Here is a 23,279-nt window from a genome sequence, read left to right on the forward strand (position 1 = left end):
AATGAAATAAAATCTTATTCCAAAAGATTAAATATACCAATATTTTAAATACTTCAATCATTTTATTTTATTTTTTTAATTTTATTATTTTTTAAATTTTTTTAACGTTTATTTTTGAGACAGAGAGAGACAGAGCATGAACGGGGGAGGGTCAGAGAGAGAGGGAGACACAGAATCTGAAACAGGCTCCAGGCTCTGAGCGGTCAGCACAGAGCCCGACGTGGGGCTCCAACTCACAGACCGCGAGATCATGACCTGAGCTGAAGTCGGACGCTTAGCCGACTGAGCCACCCAGGCGCCCCAATACTTCAATCATTTTAAACCACGAATTATAGCCAAGACACTTATGATTATAGTATAGTGGTTAAATTAATTTGAAAATTATCTCCATGGCTCTTTATACCTACGTTATTTACTTAACGATTTTAGCAGTCTTACACGTTTAGTTGTGAACATTGTTACTCCTTAAAGAAAACTGCAGTGAGTGCCAAAGTGTATATATTTTATATTTTCCCTTACAATTATGGGTCAAGGGTATAATCATATTCATGTTCCTTGATATATATTGCTACATTGATTCCCATTTGTTCAATGAACAATATTTATTGAACCCCTGTGGTATGTCAAGCACTAAAATGTTTGTACCAATGTTTGTTCCCTCTTGACTTTACAGAACCCCATCAAAATTTACTGTTATAATAATATTGTCTTGAATCCTCCTGCATATAAAGGTGATATCTCTTTGAGTTCTGATTTTTCTCATTTCCTGGGATATTACACATTTTCCTCAATGATTTTAGCTATTTTCACTTAAATTTTTCTAATGACTATCTTGTACACATTTTTAACAATTTTGATTTACAGCGTTTTTATACATGAGAGTCACTTGATGTAGCAATAGCCTCCATAATCCGCTGATCAAAAATTAACTGTGAGATAATTTTATTATTGTAATGTTCTTTTTTTTTTTAATGTTTATCTTTGAGAGAGAGAGAGACAGACAGACAGACAGACAGAATGTGAGCAGGGAAGGGGCAGAGAGAGAGGGAGTGAAAGAATCTGAAGCAGGCTCCAGGCTCCGAGCTGTCGGCACAAAGGCTGATGTGGGGTTCGAACTCACCAACCACTAGATTGTGACCTGAGCCGAAGTTGGATGCTCAACCGACTGAGCCACCCAAGCACCCCTTTTATTGTAATATCTTTAAACTTTACTATTTTAATAACCACCAAACACAGATATTCATGTTAGTGATTTTTGAGAAGTGACTTTTATTCACTGGGAAAATGTTCATGGTTAAATGCTAAGAGAAAAGGCAGGATATAAAATTTTACATATAATAATTATATGTAAGTTTATATGTAGGTATATAGCTATATATTCATATATACATATATATCTGGAAAGAAATATGCTGAAATATTGGCAATATTACTAATTTTGCCTTTGGCTCTTGGCTGCTTGTTACTTTTTTTCTGTTTTTGTCTTTGTATTTTCAAAGTTTATTGTAATAGTGTAATAGATGTGTGTTTTCATTTTATAATCAGGGAAAAAAGGATATCCAACAAAACAAAGTAAAATTAGAGGTTAACTGGCTTTTCAATAGTCATAATAACATGGCTAATAAATTAGACTTTGGAAGCTATTCAAAACAACTTCTTGAAATTTTAATATTCTTTAAAGGCCTCTGTTGTAAAATGTAATCACCACTTAAGGCTTCCAAGTTTCGTATTTGGAAGCAAAAATTTATAAGTAGGATGTACTTCTACTTGATTGTAACCTTTTGTTTCAGTAACTGTGCTTTGGTAGGTGTGGACCCAGGTCCAAGATTTGCCCCAGTGGAGTAGTGGAGGAGGGGCTGTGTTAACTATCTGATGAGCTTTTCTACTGTCATCTTGGGTCCCAAGCCAAGTCCCTTAGCTTCTCTTGTCTCTGGTTCCTCATTTGTGAAGTAAAGGGTTGGACAGGGTGGCTTCTGGTCCCTTTAAGGTCCAGCGTCTGTCATTCCACCTTGTCTCTTAGGCAGTTTCTGTGTTTAATTACCAAATCATTTCTACTCTCTTCCAGGAAGTGAAACCACTGAGGTTGAGGGCCTGAATTATGCATATATACATTTGATACACTTGCTTATTGGATTTCTTTCAGAGTTTTGAGAGAAAAAAAGCGTAAACATTACACTGTTAAATTTGTAAAGGAAGTGCAAACCTGAAGAAAAAAATTGTAAAAATATAACTTTGATTTTAAAATATTAATGATAGAGATAAAGGACATAATGCTTAATATAAAATGTGATGTCTTTTTTAAAGGAGATTTTCATTTTTTGGTTTTTAAAATATTCTAGAAAACATCTACTTTGCTTTCTATTCAGTTCATTCAGTATATACTGCATTATATTTCGTAGGTCTCAGTTACACAATGAATTTTCATTTTAAAGAATTTGTTGGGCTTTTTGTTTTCACAAATGTTGTTTTGTAGCCTGATTACAAGGGTAAATAGTTGTTTGATGAATAAATCATGCACCTATAATAAACTAGTTTGACTTTCTAGGCTTTCTTAATATTGTACCCACAATGATAAAATTCAAAGAGCTCATTAATTAGGTTAGGAGAAAATTACCTTATTTCTACTAACCTTTTCATGAAAACCTTCTCCAAGTGTGAATATAGTTGATGAAACAGTAGCATAAGCAGCATCTGTGACTTTTCAGGTCATGTTATTGCAGATAACTTTAAAATATCATTGCTGTTGGTCACTTCTTGGTAATTATGATAGTTATTAGACCTGCTGTTCAATATTGTTATTTAATGAGTAAATGGAAACTCTTATATATTACTTTATCACATTTAGAAAATACATTTTGATAGTTGTATCCCAATATAATAGGTTTCATTGTAGTACTTTGTATTCTATTTTATGTGATTAAAAAGTTTTTTTCTTAGAAGAGGGTTATAGGATTCAGAAGTTATCTAAAGTGGTTTATAGCACACGCGTGCGCACGCACGCACAAACACACACACACACACACACACACACACACACACACAAAAGGTTTCCTTGTTGAAGACAATGGAATGTCATTTCTTTTTCTGAGACTCTAATGCAACTACTGATATTGCTAGAAAAGGATTCTAAAAATCTAAAAATCTTTCAAAATGTCTTTTAAAATGGTCCTTTTAAATGATTCGTTTTTAATGATATTCTTTTAAAGTTATTTGTCTTCAGAAACTTTGAAAGTATATGATTAGTAATGACTTAAAATCAAAGACTTCTAAGATATTTAAATGATTCTGTTATCATTACTCTATATTGGATGCTGAGTATTTGGAATATGTCTAACATATCAAAGTGCTAAACACAATAAATAGTGAAAAAAACTTTGAGAGTTTTTTAAAGAATTCATCTTTATTTTTGGAGATTTCTGCTATCTGTTCATACCATACCATTCATATAATTTTGATATGATTTAATTCTATGATGATCATAAATTTACCCTTCAAACCAAAATACTTGGGGGAGTAATTAAGGGGGGCCCATATTAGACAGCACTAAGAGACAACATGTATTAACAAGGCTGTCTGGGGAAATAGGGTATATGTTCAGCTTCTTTCTTGTATCTTTAGCACTTTTAAAAACTCATCTGCCTAAATATGAAAATTATTCTGTCCATGGAACTAAAGTAAAGCCTGTAGGTAAAGTCACATCTCACCCATATTTTTTCATCACTGTAAATGTATTTACCAGGAAAAACTGCCCATAAATTATGGAAAGCTTTTTTCTTGCTCTTTCTTCTTTTCCTATTTATAAGAAACAATCAATGAATGTGAAGGAAAACTAAATATGCCACTAACCCTAAGGTTCAAAACTTTCTTCATTGGTCCTATTCATCCTCTAAACATTAGGAGGGAAGCTAAAAGAGTGCCCTGAGGAAAAATTGCAAGGTTGATAATTTATCAGTTTTATAGACTCATTTTTTAAAAAGCACCATCTGGTAGATATCAAAAATAGAATGTAGAAGGAGCAAAATTTTTTTGAAATAACAACAGAAATCAACTAATTTGCCTTAACCTCAAAAGACTTCTTTTCAATATAATTTAATGAGCTTATTAAGTCTATCATCATTGTAAATGCTAGCTGAAGAATACTGGCAGTAACCATGCTATAAGGAAATTGTAAGCAAGTGCTATATTGCTGAACCGTTAGATTTCTTGCTTTTATAAAAATACTAAGGCTCCCTGGGAAGTCAGTGCAATCATTTTTCAGGTTCTGGACAAGAAAGAAAATTGGCATATCATGTTATGTGTCAGTTAATAAGTATTTATTGAGCCCTGTGTTCATTCCCAATGAAGGTCAGAAATTACTTATTTTATTGTCTGAGAAGAAAACCACACACTAGATCTAAGACAGAGTCAGAAAATGGGAGCAGATTGTTAAGGTCCACAAATACCAGAAAGCATACCACCATGATTGGAAGCCTTCTCATGATGAAATTCGTGTATTTTAGGCTATATGATAATAGCATATAGGCTAAATTAACCTCCGAAGGATCTCCCAATATAGGACTTGTGTTCATCTTATTCTAAGTCATAGTTGACAACTTGAAAATAAAATAGCGTTTTCAGTCATTCTCTTGGCAAGTTGGTTGGATATGTATGATGTGCTCATCTGGGTATCTTGTGAGTAAATCTAGAGTTAAATAGTGTAAGTATTTCTTAAATTACTCTTTAGAGATGTCTGTTTAAGCTAAGAATAAAAATTTAGTTCTATTTTTCCCAAGTATTTTGCCAAATAAAATTTATGTGTTATCATTTGCCAGGCTAAGTTCCTTGAGGGAAGACACTAAACTGCCTTTAGATCTGTGTTGCCTTCATAGCTCTAACTCCTTGATCATTCGTATTTGGATAATTAATACAATTAACTGTGAACTACATGGTACCAGACACCCATTACATTTGTTTTTCTATTTTCTAAAGGATAGTAGTATCTCTTAAAAAAACTCTTCTATGTTTTAGATAATAGTGTTGGTGAAGATATGAAAAAGACGTACTGTTGATTGTTTTAAAATCAACTGCATTTACAAAAGAGCAGTTGAAATTTAGATAAATACAATTCATATATTCTACTAGTCTTCTATCTGCAGGTGGATAGTTAACAACTAACCTTTTGGAAAGTAATAGCTGAGTCTTGGGCTTGATTATATTGACTACAATACCTTCCCATGTGTTAGGCAGCATGTACTTCAGGTGAAAGCATGTAGCACATTAAAAATAAGTAACTGGAAGGGGCGCCTGGGTGGCTCAGTCGGTTTGGCATCTGACTTCTGCTCAGGTCATGATCTTGCGGTTTGTGAGTTTGAGCCCCGCATTGGCTTCTGTGCTGACAGCTCAGAGCCTAGAGCCTGCTTCAGATTCTGTGTCTCCCTCTCTCTCTCTGCCCCTCCCCTGCTCATTCTCTGTCTTTCTCTGTCTCAAAAATAAATAAAACATTAAAAAAATTTTTTTAAATGTAACTGGTATATCGGGACACCTGGATGGCTCAGTTGGTTAAACTCTGACTTCAGCTCAGGTCGTGGTCTCATGGCTCATGGGTTCAATCCCCACCTTGGGCCCTGTGCTCTCAGCTCAGAGCCTGGAGTCTGCTTCAGATTCTCCATCTCTGCCTGCCCCTTCCCCACTCTCGCTCTCATTCTGTCCTCTCTCTCTCAAAAATAAATAAACATTAAAAAAATTAAAAAAAAAGAGAAACAAGTAGCTGGTATCTAAAACTTTTCATCCTATGATAAAAATCCATGTTTCCAGGAGCTGTAGTTGGATACTCTTATCTGTAGAGTGCTTCCTTCCAGGTCAGCCTACCTCCCCACTTAGTGTCCAGCTACCACAAAAACCCACTTCTCTCTCTCTCTAGCACACAACACTGCTGTCCACTGACCTTGACTACTTTGCTTGGCTGTGGCCCACAGTGCTGGTGCTGCCTCTTGTTATCGCTAGATTAAAAATGAATATACCCCATGAACTCCAAGGAACTATACAAGTGTAGAGCTTTATTTTTAAAATCACCCGATATATTTGTGTTATTTTTCCCCCAAAGTTAACATCAAAAGGCATTGCATATTATTAATGCTTCCTAAGTTCTTATATAATCTAAATTTACAGAGAAGTAAAACTTGGAGTGATTTTGAACAGCTAGTAACCTGGATATTGGAATATTCATATATTTTATTTAGCATGCAAAGTAGAAGATTAAGAAAGAAAAAGTTGGAAATATTTGGAAATTTGGAAATTTATAATTCTGTCAAAGTTTCTCTGTGGAAATGTTTGTTTCATAACATAATGTTGGGCTTATTGAATTTCCATGGGCTCACAATTCAATATTTTAACTAAAATATTGTATGTTTAAATTAAGTATGATCATTTTGAAAATGTTGCTATATAGAGAGTGGGACAGACTATTTTCTGGGGATGACCTTTGGTTAGATAGATCAGTCCCCATTTATCTTTGTAGAATAGTATCAAATGATACCAAAAATAGAAATAGGGAGCTAGGGGTGCCTGGGTGGCTCAGTCGGTTGAGCATCTGACTCTTGATTTTGGCTCGTGTCAGGATCTCCTGGTTCATGAGATCGAGCCCCACGTCAGGCTTTGTGCTGACAGTGTGGAGCCTGCTTGGAATTCTTTGTCTCCCTCTCCCCCCCCCCCCCCACCCCTTTCTCTCTCTTTCTCAAAATAAATAAATAAACATTAAAAAAAAGAAAGAAATAGGGAGCTGTTTTGAAAATCCCCTCATGACCATTTTGGAACAATGAGTATATAGTATTTTTTAAAGGTTCTAAAGATTTATAGAAAAGTAATATAAAAATAAAAATCACTTTGCTTTTCAGCATCTGGGAACAAACATGGGTATTTTGAGCTCCTTAAATGTAAGACTTAAGGTTGTTTTTTGGGTTTGTAATAGCACCCCCCACCCATCACTCAGTAAACTACTTTCTGTTGCCTTCTTACTGATTTCATTGTTAGTCACAACTGTGTACTTTGTAAGGGTGGAAATTTGAGCTGCCTGAGATAATAATTTGGTCAGTGGACACAGTAAACACTTAGACAGTAGGAGACAAAAGTTTCGTCAGATGAACACTTCATGAGTACTGTGCAAGTAGCTTTAGCTTCCTTATTTATCCCTCCATTATTTTCCAGGGTCTTCTTGTAAATTCTTGGGAAATTGAACATTGTCTTAAATGTTTTGTAATTTCCCATTCTTGTAGCACGTTGTCTGGCACATAGGTGTTCATCAGTATTCATTGCCTGAAATAATATTTTTAAGAGAGCCGTGTGGAAAGAGGAGGCTCGTTTATGGTCTTAACCATTTAAAGATTTTTAACTTGCCAGGATCCAAAGTATTTGCCAACCTCTCTAGTTTATTCCTGAGTAGAGAGAAAGTATCAGAGGTACCCTGAAATGAGAATCTTTCCTTTTGTTCTCTCTGTTGCATTATAATTAAATCATTTTTCCATTTTTATTATAGCCATGATACTCAGTACATACTCAAATCCCAAAATGGGTGATGGGCGTTGAGGAGGGTACTTGTTGGGATGACCATTGGGTGTTATATGTAAGCAATGAATCATGGGAATCTACCCCCAAAACCAAGAACACAGTGTATACATTGTATGTTAGCCAACTTGACAATAAATTTTGCTATAGAGAGTGGGAGAAACTATTTTCTGGGGATTCACATGAATATGAATATATATTTATATATATTCATATATAATCATATGTATTCATATATATTCATATATAATCATATGTATATGAATTATAGTGACAAGTAGCACATGCTGCAGAGTTGTAATGCTTTCAGGAACACTGCGGTTGCTATAGATTTTTTTTTTTTGCTATAGCTATTTTTATCTACCATTTATTGATAGTTCACTATGTGCCAGGCACTGTTCAAGGCACCATTCATTGTTGCTATTTATTTTAATGAGTCTTTTATTTGGATTTCTAATATTGAATTCAGGTACTCATTTAATTTAGGTACTCAATTATCCAGTGTGGGAAGTTGAAATATTCTGATCAAAGATAAGAAATACAGCGCACTGGACACCTGGGCAGCTGAGTCATTAAGAAATACAGCAATAATGTAGTTAACCATATGCTGCAATATAATAGTTCAAATAATCTTCCACTTTGTCACACTAAAGGTCAAATGAAGGCTTATGACCTTATTGATCAGGTGTCACTTTTGTATAATGAAGCCAAATTAATACTATTTGGCAATCATTTTTGAAGGAGGTAACGTTTCATTTAGTTTGCAGCTGAAGTGGGATCTAGTGTGTGATAGGACCTGTAAATAAGATAGTGTGATTCTAGGACAGATGGGCTATATAGAAGGATAGATCCTTTCCCCTACAAAGTCTATATCTGCATCAATAAGCCAATATAAATATTGAACTATAATGGCAGGTTTCATTTTCTTTATTTATATCATTCCTCGTGTTTGTTATAATATTAGTGATAGTATATAATTTTATAAAACTAACAGTAAGACTTTTCCTTTCAGCAGTTTTAGGTCAATTTCATCTTATTCCTTGTGCTAAGAATGAACCAAACTCAGATATCAAAGAACCAGATCTCTAAGATTCAGCGATTCATAATTCCTTGGCATTCATTTTATAAATTTGTTTTTCAATTATTTATTAATATTTATTAACAGTAATACTAATTTTTTAAATGTTTATTTTACTTTTTAAAATTTTTTTGAAGTTTATTTATTTATTTTGAGAGCAAAAGTAGGGAGGGGCATAAAAGAGAGGGAGAGAGAATCTCAAGCAACCTCTGCAGTGCCAGCACAAAGCCTCACGTGGGGCTCGAACTCACGAACCATGAGATCATGACTTGAGTTGAAATCAAGAGTCCTGTGCTTAACTGAGTGAGCACCAGGCGCCCCAATGTTTATTTTATTTATTTTGAGAAAGAGAGAGAAAGAGAGAGAGAGCAAGCAGGGAGGGGCAGAGAGAGAGAGAGAGAGAGAGTCTTAAGCAGGCTATGTACTGCCAGCACAGAGCTCGATATGGGGCTCAAACTCATGAACTGTGAGATCATGACCTGAGCTGAAATCAAGTCAGCTGCTTAACCAACTGAGCCAACCAGGTGCCACAGTATTATTAATTTTATATCAGTTTCCTCTTATATCTTGTGCTAAGAATGGGCTAAGTCCAGACATTAAAAGTTGACTCTCCAAGATTCAGCAATTCATAATTCCCCAGTATTTATTTTGTAGTGAATATTTGTTTAATATCGTGAGGAAATGTATTCACATATTTGAAAGAACTCCCTAAAATGGAGACCCACTTAAATTGTGTTTCTAAATCCTGTTATTGAAAGCCAAGGATCACACTGTGGTGGAACTGTGTTATATTGGCAGTCCTTGGGCAAATGAAAAACCAGTAATTGCTATTAGAAATGCTATTGTGTTTGCAAGGGTATCCGGTACAATTCTACAGTTATATTATTGTGGATATATACATATACATATATATCCAATCATTATATATATACATATATATAATTTATATTTATTTATATATTATATATTTATTTATTTATATATTTTATTATGTATTATATATATTTTAAAAATATACTTATTGTTTATTTTTAATTTTTATATATTATTTATATTATATATATATTTGTATATTAAAAAGGATTTTAAAGTGTCTTTTTCAGGAAAGCATGGTTTGTTCATGTAAATATGGTATATTTTTAGTGGAAACCAAGAGGCAATCCTCAGTTCTGGGTATTTCATAACATTTTACTAATCAGGCAAGAGTTACCAACACACTGTTAAAAAATATTGAAATATATGAGTACCTTAATGCAAACAAACAAGAGCTATGCAAATATACTGGGAAATGAAGTCCTATGCCATGCATAATGGAGAAATGAAATATCAATGCCCGATTTCAGTGAATTCCAGCAACTAAAAAACAAACCAAAACTGAAAATAGATTTTAATGAAGTCTGACAAAGTGCATGTGGACAAGACAAATACATTAATTAAACACTATTTCAAACTAAGCAGCAAATGTACTACAATTAAATATCCGTTTTTGTGATATTCACCATCATGGAGCTTTATTGCTATGTGATGGCATAATTTCTCTCATCTTGTTGTCCTGTGGGGGTAAGGGCAAGTGGCTCATGGACAAACTCAATTTTGTTATGTGTTCCTTAATCTTTCAAGTTGCGCTTTTCTTTATATCATACAAGTACTACTTAATATTAACACAGAAATTCCATAATCTAAGAAACAAATTTGTGATGGATTTATTTTTGCTGCAGAGGAGGTAACAACAGCCACCATCATGGCAAACATCCAGAGCCTACAATCCTTCTATGGGTGTTACAAGGATGAACTCATTTAATTCTTACAATGGCCCTAGAAAGTGGATATATTTGTTATCCACTGTCTTGGTTTGTGTTCCTCCAAAAAAAATAACTCTATACAAGGACTTGGGGGCAGGTAGTTATCTGAAGATGATCCTGGAAACACCAAGGAGGAGTAAAGCGAGGCAATACTTTGTGAGTATGTGGTTTACTGCTACGGGGAACTAGGGCTTAGTCCCAGAGGGACCCTATGAGAAATTGTATGGAACACACTTTGGAATCAGCCCACAGGAGGCTGAGGAGGCTGTAAGATTTAGGTAGTAATTCCCATCCTTCATTAGTTGAGGGTCATTCTGGGTGTTAACTCCCCAGAACTCCATCCTGCCTTGCGTATGGATACAGTACAGCTCCATGGCCAGATAATCCCATGAGACAAAGAGCAGAAAGCTTTGACCTTTAAGAAATCACCTACAAATGACCTCCAGAGTAGACCAAAGTGAGATGGGCAGAGCACCAAGGGCATCTCTCTATACCCTTACTTGACAGGTGAAGGAAGTAAGTCATAGAGAGGCTGCCTAACTTGTCCAAGTGAGAATGGGAATGGGAGAGCTGCAACTCACATGCAGACAGTCTTCATTGCAGAACAATGTTTTTTTTCCTTTTTATTAAAAAAAAATATTAATGTTTATTTTAGAGAGAGAGGGAGAGAGAGAGAGGGCACAAGTTGGAGACGGGGAGACACAGAACCCGAAGCAGGCTCCAGGCCCTGAGATGTCAGCACAGAGCCCTATGCGGGGCTCTAACTCACAAACCGCGAGATCATGATCTGAGCCAAAGTTGGTTGCTTAACAGACTGAGCCACCCAGGCACTCCCAGAGCAATGGTCTTAAACATACGGACAGATGGGAATCCCATCTGCTGCCAAGTTCTTTCATAACTTCCAAAAATTATGCCACACACATTTTAAAAAAATGTTTATTATGTTGGAGAGAGAGAGAGAGAGGGAGAGGATCAGAGAAAGAAGGAGACAGAAAATCCCAAGCAGGCTCCAAACTTTCATCACAGAACTCAACACGGGGCTCAAACACACAAATCGTGAGATCATGACCTGAGCTGAAATCAAGAGGCGGTCTCTCAACCCAGTGAGACACCCAGGGGCCCCTGCCACACACTTTTGACAGTCATACCTATTTTATGTATTCCATATCATAAGTAATACCTTTGGTAACATAATGTTTGTACTCAGTACATTTGTTTCGTATCTCTTACTGTCAGCATAAAACCTTTCATCTTTACTATGGAGGGTCATACAGGATAATTGGGGTAGACATTTTCTTGGAAAGAAAATACATTTTTTTAATGTAATATAAAAAGCATGGAAACATTTTTTCAGGTACCTCAGAGTATATGAAAGCCATTTTGAGTTTGCTCAGTTAAATTTCAGTGCTTGGAAATTTTCTGAATTACGGAGCTAGAGAGGAAGCATTCACAACACTCTTGCCATAAAACATGACTTAGTCTGATCAAATATAATATGTAAATCATATTTATTGACCTCTTCCTAAGGGGATAGAAGGAGGTAAAACAAAATAAATTTATGTCAATATGTGCATATGTGTATGTGGTGAAAAGGAACAGTGAAAACAGTGCTCCTAGAGGTTTACTGGGCTCATGCTATCATACTGGGATGCCCTGTGTAGCTCTTTGTCTCCTTGTCTGCCCCAAAAGAGCAAAGTGGAGAAGAAATGCACTTTCTTTTTCTCCATTCCACCCTTCATCCAACCGAAAGTTTTTCCTCTGATAATCTCCAAATTTGGTGAAAATAAGCAATAAGTTACAAAGGGAGAAGCTCAGGGGCATTATGGTAGAGAGCCAACCTTGAGAGGAGGAAAGTGATCCTGTCTGGACTAGAGTTACTTCCTAAACATTTCTGAATTTGAGAATCCTTACAGGCTATTTTCATATATTTAGGGTTAAAAACAAGTGGAATGTGTGCTGCCACTTCTCCTGCCTTTCCAGGAGGGAAATGACTGGTGGATCATGTTAAATCTTCTCACTAAATTTGGAAGCAACCTCAGAATCTTTCTCTGCAGACTGCTCCTGCAGCCGCTGTCTGTAGTGAGGGTTATCCAGGTGAAACCTATGTAGCATCCCTGGCGCTGAAAGTCAGCTCACTGACAAGGGACCACAGCTAACGTGTTAGCCGTTATAGCCACAGCCCTTTCCTTTGGGGCTGATATATCATAGACACTCCACAAATAAGCCTTACTGACAAATAAACTGTAACTGATGTATTCTGACTCACCAAAATAAGGTCATGTGTACAGGACTAAATGAAATGGGGAGGTACGATTGAACCACATGGGAAGATCAGAGAATCAGTTTTATAACCAAGGATTACTAGGTCTTATTTCTTTCTCAGCATTATTAACTATTCATTTGCTGATGCACAGGAGACTGTTCTTTAGGTTTTGCTTGAAGAGGGATATTTAGATCTACTGGTTATAATTTTAAATCTAAAATGTAAGACTTTGCCAAAGGTATGCTATCAAGACCTAGACTACTTAGTGACATCATTAGATTAAGACATGAACAAGTAATAAGTGAATAAATGTAAGTCGCAGGGAGATGTGTAGCAAGAAGTTCAGTGGTGAAAATCATCGCGCAAAGAATCAGTGGTGGTATGCAAGGTCATAATCAAAGAGAGAGAATGACCCTTTGACCAAGGCAAATTTGATTCAGTGTATATAAGGGTGGATAAAGGAGGCAAGATCTGACTTTTGTGGCATTCTCACTATGTGCCAAGTATGGCGACAGTCACTTCACATACATTATTTCATCGTGATGATTATGAGTGGTATTAATTATGAGACCATTTGAAGTGTGGGAACAGAATCGCAGAGTCACTCAGTAGTGGGTCCTCCCAGCTCAGAGTGCCAGAGCCTGCCAGGTGAAGGGATTGTCAAGAAGACAAGGGGAAATGCTCATTGTGAAACATACACATCAGGAATGCCAGAGGCAAACAATGGAAGTTTCTATTCAAGCACTGATCAGGTAGAAATGCCCAAATGAGTTTGAGGTCTTACCCCCCCCCCCACAAAAAAAAAGTTTAATGATTCCCAGAAAGGGCAGAAGGACTAAACATCTTTACCTGAGATTTGCTCCAGGACAGCTTCCTGATTGCCAGGCCATGGTAATTTGTCCAGGGGAAGAGTTCCCTGGGAAGCTATTTTAATATCAGGAATGCTTGGCAGACCTGTCCTGATGGTTGAGATGGATGAACCAAGTTAACAGAGCTGATGTCACTAAACCCTTGAGTATACCATAGAAACAGGCCCAGAGGGCTTTGAAAACCCGCAACAGTACCAGGCTTCAATCAGAATCTTGGGCTCAGATTCATACTTTCGTACTGTTTATCATAACTACCCAGATGGTTCTAGAATGTAGCCAGTTAAAACAACTGCTCTAATTTAATCAGTTGGCATTCTGGCTTATGTATTTTAATAATTTGTGAGTTAGCTTTCCATGATAGCGTCTTGTAAGTAGGTTTCCATAGTATGGTAACTTGTGAATTTGCTCTCTACATTATAACTTACGAGTTAACTTTCTTGTGAGTTGGACCTTCTAAATCTAATATCTAATCTGGTGATGTTACTGTAACACTGAGAATCAGACCTGTATCAGGGTGAGTTCCCCAAGGCCACAGGATTCCCTGACTTCTCTAGAACTACACTGTCAAATACAGCATTGACACATATGGCTATTACAGTTCTGATTTAAATTAATTAAGATTAAATGAAATTAAAAACCCAGTTACGTGGTCATACTAACCACATTTCAGGTGCTCGGTAGCTGCATGTAGCTAATGACTACCGTATTGGACAGCACAGATATGGAATATTTCAATTACAGAAAATTCCACTGGGCGGTCCTGGCCCAGGTTATTAAATAACCAGACATCTCTTGCAGACTTGCAATTTACTTTATCCTTTTATCCAAACATGTACTTCACATGCTTTATCTCAGTTTAAAATAACTTTAACCACTATTTGATATATTATATTACCCTTTTTATTTGATTTCTCCATAAAGGGATAAAGGTATTTCAGGGGCAGAGAAACACATCACTGGGAACAGCAAATGTTGGAACCTCATATCAGATTAGGTGGAGCCAGCTAAATGGGGTCACATCATTTCTCAGAATTGCCTGTAATTTTATATCTCTGTCTTCCCTGTTATCAAATGTTTATCTGACTTAAGCCATAAAATGCCACAAAGCAAGTAAATATACCATAACAACTAGGCTATATTTCATCTTTATAATTTGTTTGTATTTACCATAGGTTAGGAATCGATTGATTTTTTTTTTTCCAGTTGGGGAAAGAAAATAAGACAGGAGAATTTCTGGGTAATTAAAAGGTTAGCCCTTAGGACCTGAGAGCCTCCTTCATTTCTGGTGAGAGTAGAAACAGCCATTTGTACTAAAGTGATTATGAAGACCATGATGCCTCCTTTGCTGTGGTGAGCACTATGGAAGGAGTCCCGAAGTCTGGTTTGGATCCTTTGCTTTACTATTTATAAGACTTGGACCAAAGGCAAAACTCCTAACTTCTCTCATCCTCATTTCCCTAATCTGCCAAACTGAAATCAGAGTTAAGAAACATAGAAGACCCTCTATGTTAAATGCTTTTAGGTCTTGACACTAACTTGGAACATTTTCATCCAAAGTGATTTAGAGTCTTGAGTTAGGTATTGTCCTTCCTCCAGACCACACATTATCCCTTCTTTTCCTACTATTCACTCCAAATACTTATTGCACATTGTCCAAACATCCTGACTTTTCTGTAGAAGACAGAGAAAGCACATCCTAAGGGAGCAAGATCATAAATGTTGGAATTTCATATCCCAAATAGGTGGGGCTGGCTAAAAGATTCAAAATAAACAAAGGCAGATGTAAATGTGAAAATTAAGTAAAGATTATGAAGATATAGAAACATTTTTCTTAACTTCCTGGTCCTTCTTTTCTAAAACAAATTTACCCATAGGCCTGTTTATGTTTAAAAGAACAAGTCACAATGGGTCATAGAGAAAAAACACAAGACACTGAGGAGGTCTTGGCCCATGTCATGAGAACCCAGGAAATCTGAAGCTAGGAGATTGTGAATTTAAAGCGAGATGGTGTATTTGCTGCCATGATTTAATGTAAATATCTTCTGATTTATTTTGGATTCAACTCCTGTTGAAGGTAAGGAGTGAACAGCAGAACAGAAGGTCTGCTTAGGCATAGAACAAAATTGTATTTCCACAAATTTCCAACCTCTCTGCTTAAAGTCATGTCTTAAATTGTTAAACATTTCCATTATGATACCGACAAACAGAGAGGAGAAGATAGAGGTATTCCCATTTTTCTATTCGTATCACATCTATAACAAAAATGGTACCTGTGACCTTTGGAACCACTTAATTCCTAGTTGAAAAATTAAGGCCCCTGTGCCACTGGTGGCCCCTTCTAGGTCTTTACATTAACAAAAGTTTCTATGATCAAAACACCTAGAGCATTTAGGAATTCATCAAGAATAGTTACTATCCTTTGATGAATTGATTGAGAAAGACTGAAGTAGAAGCTTAAGGTAGATTGTAAGTTAAAAGGAAGTTATAATTACTCCATTTGAAGTAATGAAGTGCCAACTATTTATTCCACAGGGAGAGAAAATAAATACAGAACAAAGAAGTCATTATTTTTTGCTTAATAAAAACTTTTACAGTTTTATTAAAGAAAAATACCTGTTTATTACTGAAATTTTAGCAAATGTAGATAGTCATAATAGAGAAGAAATATATCCCCAAGTCCCATCTTTGAGGAAAAAATAACCAAATTCTTTGTAATCTTTCTTTTCATCTGTGTATCCCTGTGCTTTCTCAAGAACTCTTTCTTGAGACAAGAAACAAGAAACAAGAGTTTCTCAAGAAACTCTTTCTTGAGACTTCAGACAATGCTTTGCAATATAAATTTTTTACTTGAAACATTATGAACATTCCCCTGACCATCAGTTTGTATAATATGTTAATGTCTGTATAGCTTTCCATTCCACAGATACAGCCTAATTTGTTTAATCACTTTCGTGTTGGGCATCTAGGAGGTTTGTGTTTTTTTAATATGTGAAATGCTGCTATGAATATATATTAGGTTGAATTGTTTGTATGTATTTCAATTATTTCTTTATAATAAACCACTAGAATAGAATTATTCGGTTAAATGATTGGTCTGTTTCTTGGGTTTTTGTTACCTACTTCTATGCACTTCCTAGAAAATTCCTAAGAATTTTCCTGCTCACCAGAGAGTGCTTGGTAGAATACAGAATCTTTCCCAGCATCTGATGTTGTCAGCTGCTTCCTAACCTTTGACAATTTTATGGGTAACTGAGTACTATTGTTTTATTTTACATTCTTTGGTAGCTCTTTCTTGTTTGTTGAACACTGTCCTATCTTGTTTTAAGGGCTGTTTGCTCACATCACACTCTGATGTGAAGGAAGAACTTCCCTTTAAGGCCCACTTCATAGGCAGAATCGAAAGAAAGGGTAGTGGACAGAGGTTTTGGAGAGAAATGAGAACAGCTATGGGGAGAGGAGGACAGAAACCATCCCCCTCATAACTAGTGTGTACTTTGCATGGTACATGTGCTATTATGGCTCCAACTGGAACAAGAGAACGGAGAGTGGTCCCCGTGCAGTTTCTGCCATGAAATAGCTTCTTACTTATCTTCAGAGAAAAGATCTAAACAATTAAGTGTCAACCTTTTTGAAATGCCTGTAGAGGCAGCACAGCACACTAGTTACGAGCACATACTCTGGGGCCAGAATTCAAACCCTGACTTTGGCATTTACCATAAGCTGCATGACGGTGGACAAGTTACTTAATCTGTTTCTTGAGGCATAAAATGGGAAAATAGCAGTGACAGGTTGACATAAAGGAGAAATGACTTGATAGACCTACAAGTCTTAGACTGGTGTCTGGTAAGTAGTGATATGTAAGTGTCTTGTAAACAAAATTTATAGAGAACCTGGCATGGCCCATAGCAGCACTTGAGAAGTGTTAGCTGAATACATGTAATATGCAATAAAAGGCAATACATAGAAAACAGGTTTCAGTACATGTGGTTTAGACAAGAGGGGTACTGGGTGTTAAGGGATAGTTTTCAGACAACTAAAATCATGAATCTCATACAAATATAAAATAACCCATATCAAAGGGCTTTTTAATTCATTTAAGAGAACAATAAGATATTATAATTAGTTCAAAGAAGGATCCAAAGAACAGACAAGTGAATGAATGGGTGATCCCCGTTGAGATGAATTTGCTGACAAATGCAAAGCTGGCCTCTTACACAGGGCAGACATTACTTTCGTCTCCACCAGACAAAATTCCTGTGCATCTCTGTGGACAAAATCATTTGCTGCTATCAGTCTTTACTGGATTGGAAGGTCACTCAAAGAAAAGGGTCACTCAAAGGGGCACCAGCAGGAGCCCCTCGACACCATCCTTGGAAAAAATCTTTTGGTCCATTTCAAAGACTTTCCTATTTTCCCTTGATTTAGGGAAGTAGACAACTAATTATTCTAAAAATTATTGAAATTAGGGCATTAAAGGGACTTTGACAGAATTGAAGCCTCAAGCACTGAACAGTTCTGTGAAACAATCACTTCACGACTTTGAGCATCAGTGACCTTTTCTGTAAAAGGAGGATAAGTGTGTCTCGTTCCTGGAATCTCTTATAAAACGAAACAATATGTGTCCAAAGATCCTAATACAGCGTGCGACTCATAGTAGATATTCAATAAGCAGTAGCTATTACTGTGCTAATTATGATGAGCTGAACCAACCAAAGAATAATTGCTCACTTTTGATTCTACCACATGCAGTCAGCCTAGGTAGAAGTTATGTGCAGTATTTGGTAAAGCCCTGGGGAAGGAAATTGTGTGGCTCCCACAGGGGACACTGAAAACATCAGCATGGGGAGGGGGGTTGGTAGAGAATACTGAGAAATAACGCAGTGTAGGTAGCATCCAGTGTCTGAAGAGGCTTTGGAATCCAGTCAGAAGTTTTGGCCGTCAGTAAGCAGCCAATTAAGCAGCATCTGGAGTGCAGATTCCTGGGCCTCACCCCAGACATAATGACTTAATGGCTGGCAGTTGAGAATGTGTATTTTATCAGGTTACCCAGTTACCAGTGTTGCTTTAGCATATTGGAACTTTAAGAATCACTGATGCAAATATAAGATATAAACCTTTATCTGGAGTCATTCTTGAAACTTAGGAATAAAGTAAAGTAAGGGACCTTCCAGCCAGTGTACGTACAGGATAATGTCTGAATGAAAAGATGAGGTGAGCCTGAAGGCAGGAGGGAACTGGCAGGTGTAGGTGGAATCTATCCCTGAGGTGATGAGGGATTGCACTAAGGTGGAAATTAAGGAAGAGACAGGAATCAGTGACTCCAAACATTATTATAAAGAAGTAGACTTTAATGACTAAGTTGGTAGGAGATTCAAAATGGAGGACCACAAGTATTCAAAATGATTTTAAGTCCAGGTAAATAGAATAGAGATTCATTGACACAAATTGAGAATTGAGAATGGTCAGTTTCGTGGAAAGCTAAGTTCAGTTTGGGGCATGTAAAAGGATGAAGATACTCTTAAGTGGAAATTTATGGAAAATGATTGAAGGAAGGGGAGGGATGGGGAGACTCCAAGCTTGAGTGACAGGTCTTGGCTAGAACAATAGATGAAATTTTTAAGGAACATCTTCAGATAAGTCTTCTCTGTTTCCCTTCCTCTTTAAATTGTCAAAATATATGTTATTCCACACACAAAGGATTTCATGAGTTAAATGCTAATCCCTTTGAGTGTTTCAAATTTATGTATTCTCCTATCTATAGAGAAAAAGTAAAGCTGTATTTATAGTTTACTTTAAAGATGAAAACCTTTAGTTTCAAACCATAGTTGAGAAGATGAACATGTTTAATTATTTTCCTCTTTCTAGACAAGATGTAAAGCCCTTAAGATTTAGGAAGGTGGTTAGAAACTCATTTCTATATCCCAGTGAGGTATTTGGTAAATGCTTAGTTATTGAACTGAATTTTAAAATGATTCCTGAGGATACCTGACAATGTACAGCATCTGCCTACCCCTGGAGTTAAGCCTGTTTCTGGTAAATCCTGTGAGTTCAATTCCCAAATGTGCTACAGTCCTTTGAGAAGCTAATTAAGATCCTTGGCTCATATGGGGATTGTTGTCTAAAAATTAAAAGTTAGAGTGTGCTCTAAATCTCAGACTCACGTGACCCACTGGGAAACTTCCAAGTATTAGTAAGTCCTCAACTTAAACTGTTGGTTCAAAACCACTTTCTTGGTTGGAGTAGAATCACAAAAGGGTATTTGAAGAGCCCTTTCTTTTTCTTATAAACTGTACAAACATCTAGCACATTTTTAAAAAGTGCCTTTGATTGCAAGTGTTGTAATTTTTGTTTTGATCCTACTATTAACAAAAACTAAAAACTGTATTGTAATCATTTAGTATGTACAATGATTGAAGTGTTTTATTGATCGTTGTGTAAACAAAAAGATGAGCACGTTCCCAGAGAAAATAAGTTCTCTAGTGAATTTCCAAACGCCAGGCAGTGCCCATACTCCAACAAGGATTAGAATTTATGTACATTTTATTGTTGCCTGGTATTTGGCAGTAGGTATTTTCACGCAATGTATTTTTAATGAATATAAAACACAGTATGCGAGGAATTTCGTTGCATATGAAATATTACTGAATCTAAGTGAATACCTCCTTTGCATGTTCTAAACTTGAATTTATGTGTATGTTTTTATAAAAGTCACATTACTTAGAGTAAGTTTATATTTTTATCCTGTCCTTAACATTCTATGACATTTGTGTTGATTGGTTTAATTAAGTTGCTTTATACACCTATTTTTTGTGATTTTAAGTGTGTAGAAACTCAAAGCAGATTCAAATGTACCTTTTGCTGAATGTTTTATGCCCTTGAATTTTTAGATTATTTTATATATGCAAAGAATAAATACGTTCATTTATTCATTTGACAACTACTTATCGAACATCTCTTATGCCCCAGACACTGTTCTAAGTGCCAAATACACAGTAGGAAATATAGTATCATGTGGTCAAGAACTGGTCCTTTATCTACCCTATAATATGTCAGTAATGATAATGGTACTCCACCCTCAAACAGTAATTTGATCCAAGTCTTTGTAATTAATCCTATAGATTGATTCTAGAAGCAGAGGTCACAAGAAGAAATTGTTATGGAAGTGAATTTAGACTTCATATTTTAATTGATTCCTGCTCGTCTTCAATAATATGAACATCTTTGCTTTCGAGTGTAGGATTTTATTTCCTTGGAAGTTCCCATCATGAGCAAACTCAGTGTTGGTTTACTTGATGCGATTGATTTATTTGATCCATGGGAACAGGCCAATGCAATATGATTGGTGAGAAATGTTTGAGCCTGGTCGTTTTAATGGCAAATATTTTATAATCTCTGTTTTTAGAAATCTAAGAAGTTTTACTTTTTTTTTTTCTTTTTTTAACTCTGCATCTTTTAATGAGAGGTCTTTATCTTTTATCTGTTCACTGTTTTCCAGGTTTTAGGGACAAAGCCAGAGCTTAGGGATGGAGACGATGATGACGACACCATAGCAGACATAACCAACAGGAAAATGGCTAAACTCTACATGGTGAGTTTACTGTTAGCGAGTTCTATTATTTTTCCTGGACTGGATGCAGCCAGGAGGCCTGTTCTGGGAGGGACTCTCTGGGATAGCTGATAATTATCATTGCCCTGAAAGAGAAATGTGTAGGTAGAATCCATTCTTTGCTCTAGTATGCTTATTAAAATTTTTCTTTTTATTGCTTTTTGTTTTTTTATTAAAAAATGCAAAATAATAAGTGAAATAATTGCTACAACTTAAAATTATATATTGTTGCTGTGCTAGTTTGCAACAATATGTTTTGATATATGACATTTAATAAAATGTTTCCTTCATGGGATAAAAATACTTGGTAAGCTTTTTCTTTTTTTAAAATTTATTTATTTAAATTCAAGTTAGTTAACATACAGTGTAGTATTGGTTTCAGGAGTAGAACCAAGTGTCATAAGCTTTTTCTTATAAAGTCTTGATAAATTATAAAATCTTCATGTTACTTTAAATATCCTGTTTAGCCATAATAAAAACTTTCTTTGTTGCAGGAGGGAAAAGGTATCAAATCAAAGCAGAGTAAACATAGCCCTGTCCTGGGGATTTGAGACCTAGTTCCATGACACCTCTGTGGTGATAACCCACTGGGTGGCCCTGGGCAAGAGATGACCATTGTGGGCCTCAGTTTTCTTAGCTGGAAAAAAAAAAGACAGATTACATTAGAAGATTATTCAGGTTCTTTCCAACTCCATCATTTTATGATTTTATTGCTGGTGAAGGCAACAGAAGCCACAAATGCACCAGATGAGGAGATTGCTCAGATGGGATCCTTTAAGAGTTCCCTCCCCTTAGAACTTTCCAAGCACATGATTGGGAGCAGATGGTTAATCTTCCTGCAGAGCTAAGTAGTCATCTGGCATCACAGGAAGGAGTTACATTTGCTCTTCTTTAAGGGAACTTCTAGCTCAGAATCTCATTTTGAATGAAGATCAAGTTACTAACTTGTGTATTATAACTTGCATTTTGTAAAGGGGAAGTGGAGTCTTTTCTTCCTAGAAGGCAAAGGAAAATGTGGTTACCACTTCTGCTAAATACTGATGATTTTAATATAAGCCATACAAAGATTGTTATTCTGGACTTCGTGGCAGCTTTTTTTCATTACTGTTTCTAAAACCCATTTTCAACAACTTAACAAATACTTTTTATGCTACATCATCAAATAAAACTGTTCTCCCTCTTGGACAGCATTATAATAAACTAAAGAAATATTTTAAAATGTGAAAATGTGTCATTTCTCCCTCTAGTGGATTTGTAATGTATTGCATTTATATAAAACGCAAAGTCTCTTTGAAAATACTTTAATTTGGAATTGCAGAACAAAGCTGGGAAGCAGAATCACCTGGATAGCTTCCAAAAAAAAAAAAAAAAAAAAAAACAAAACAAAAAAAAAAACCCCCAGAATTCAAGCCCCACAATGCTGCAAAACCCCACCACTGATCTAGAGAAGTCCCTGGAATGTGCATATTTGTCCAGTGCCCAGGATTACCTTACAGTCTACTAGCTGGCCTTTGAAAAACAGGGACTTCCAACCTGGGCATTAATATCACTTTCAGTTTTGCAAGACCACCTCCACCTTAAAAAAAAACAAAAAACCCCACAATGTTTTGTGGTTATTCCCAAGCTTCAAGAGTCTAAGTAAATAAGTATTTGTGATAGAGGAAATTTACTTTGACAGTTTACACAAAGTATGCTTAAATTGCAGGACCTAATTTGAAAAAAAATCTATGAGCTTAGCTGTAATATACCAGCACCTCCATAGCACAATGCTTGGCATATGGCAGGTGCTCAGTAAATGTTAAATGAATGAATGTTTAAGCTTTAGCTTTTGCATGTGTGCAATGTGTAAGATTATTACCTAGTTGAAATGATCGCTATGCAGTTTAGGAACTAATCATGTAAACTTCGTGGCCTGGTGCTTATAATATATAGAAATCTCAACAAACCTTAGCTATTATTATTATCACTATCATTTTCTGATGCTTTAGGTCCACTGTCAAAACTTAGCTTTTTATTAGTGTTTTTTTTTTTACCCCAAAAGACTTTTAAAAAAATTTTAAAGTATTATTCATTTATTTTTTTAAGTTTATTTTTGAGAGAGCGACAGACAGAGACAGAGCAA

At 35.9% G+C, this 23,279-nt stretch overlaps 1 protein-coding gene across 1 annotated transcript in view; it reads left to right on the forward strand.

The window, feature by feature from the left end:
* The window catches only part of LOC121026784 (adseverin), an 82,462-nt gene that overhangs the window by 29,630 nt on the left and 29,553 nt on the right, over positions 1–23,279 (forward strand). The window contains exon 5 of the mRNA XM_040469562.1: positions 21,047–21,139. Within this exon, the coding sequence (XP_040325496.1) occupies positions 21,047–21,139 (93 nt within the window). The remainder of the gene's footprint in view (positions 1–21,046; positions 21,140–23,279) is intronic.

This window comes from Herpailurus yagouaroundi, unplaced genomic scaffold (genome assembly GCF_014898765.1).
Source record: "Herpailurus yagouaroundi ecotype Mexico unplaced genomic scaffold, PumYag 162475, whole genome shotgun sequence".
In the NCBI taxonomy this organism is placed as follows: Eukaryota; Metazoa; Chordata; class Mammalia; order Carnivora; family Felidae; genus Herpailurus; species Herpailurus yagouaroundi.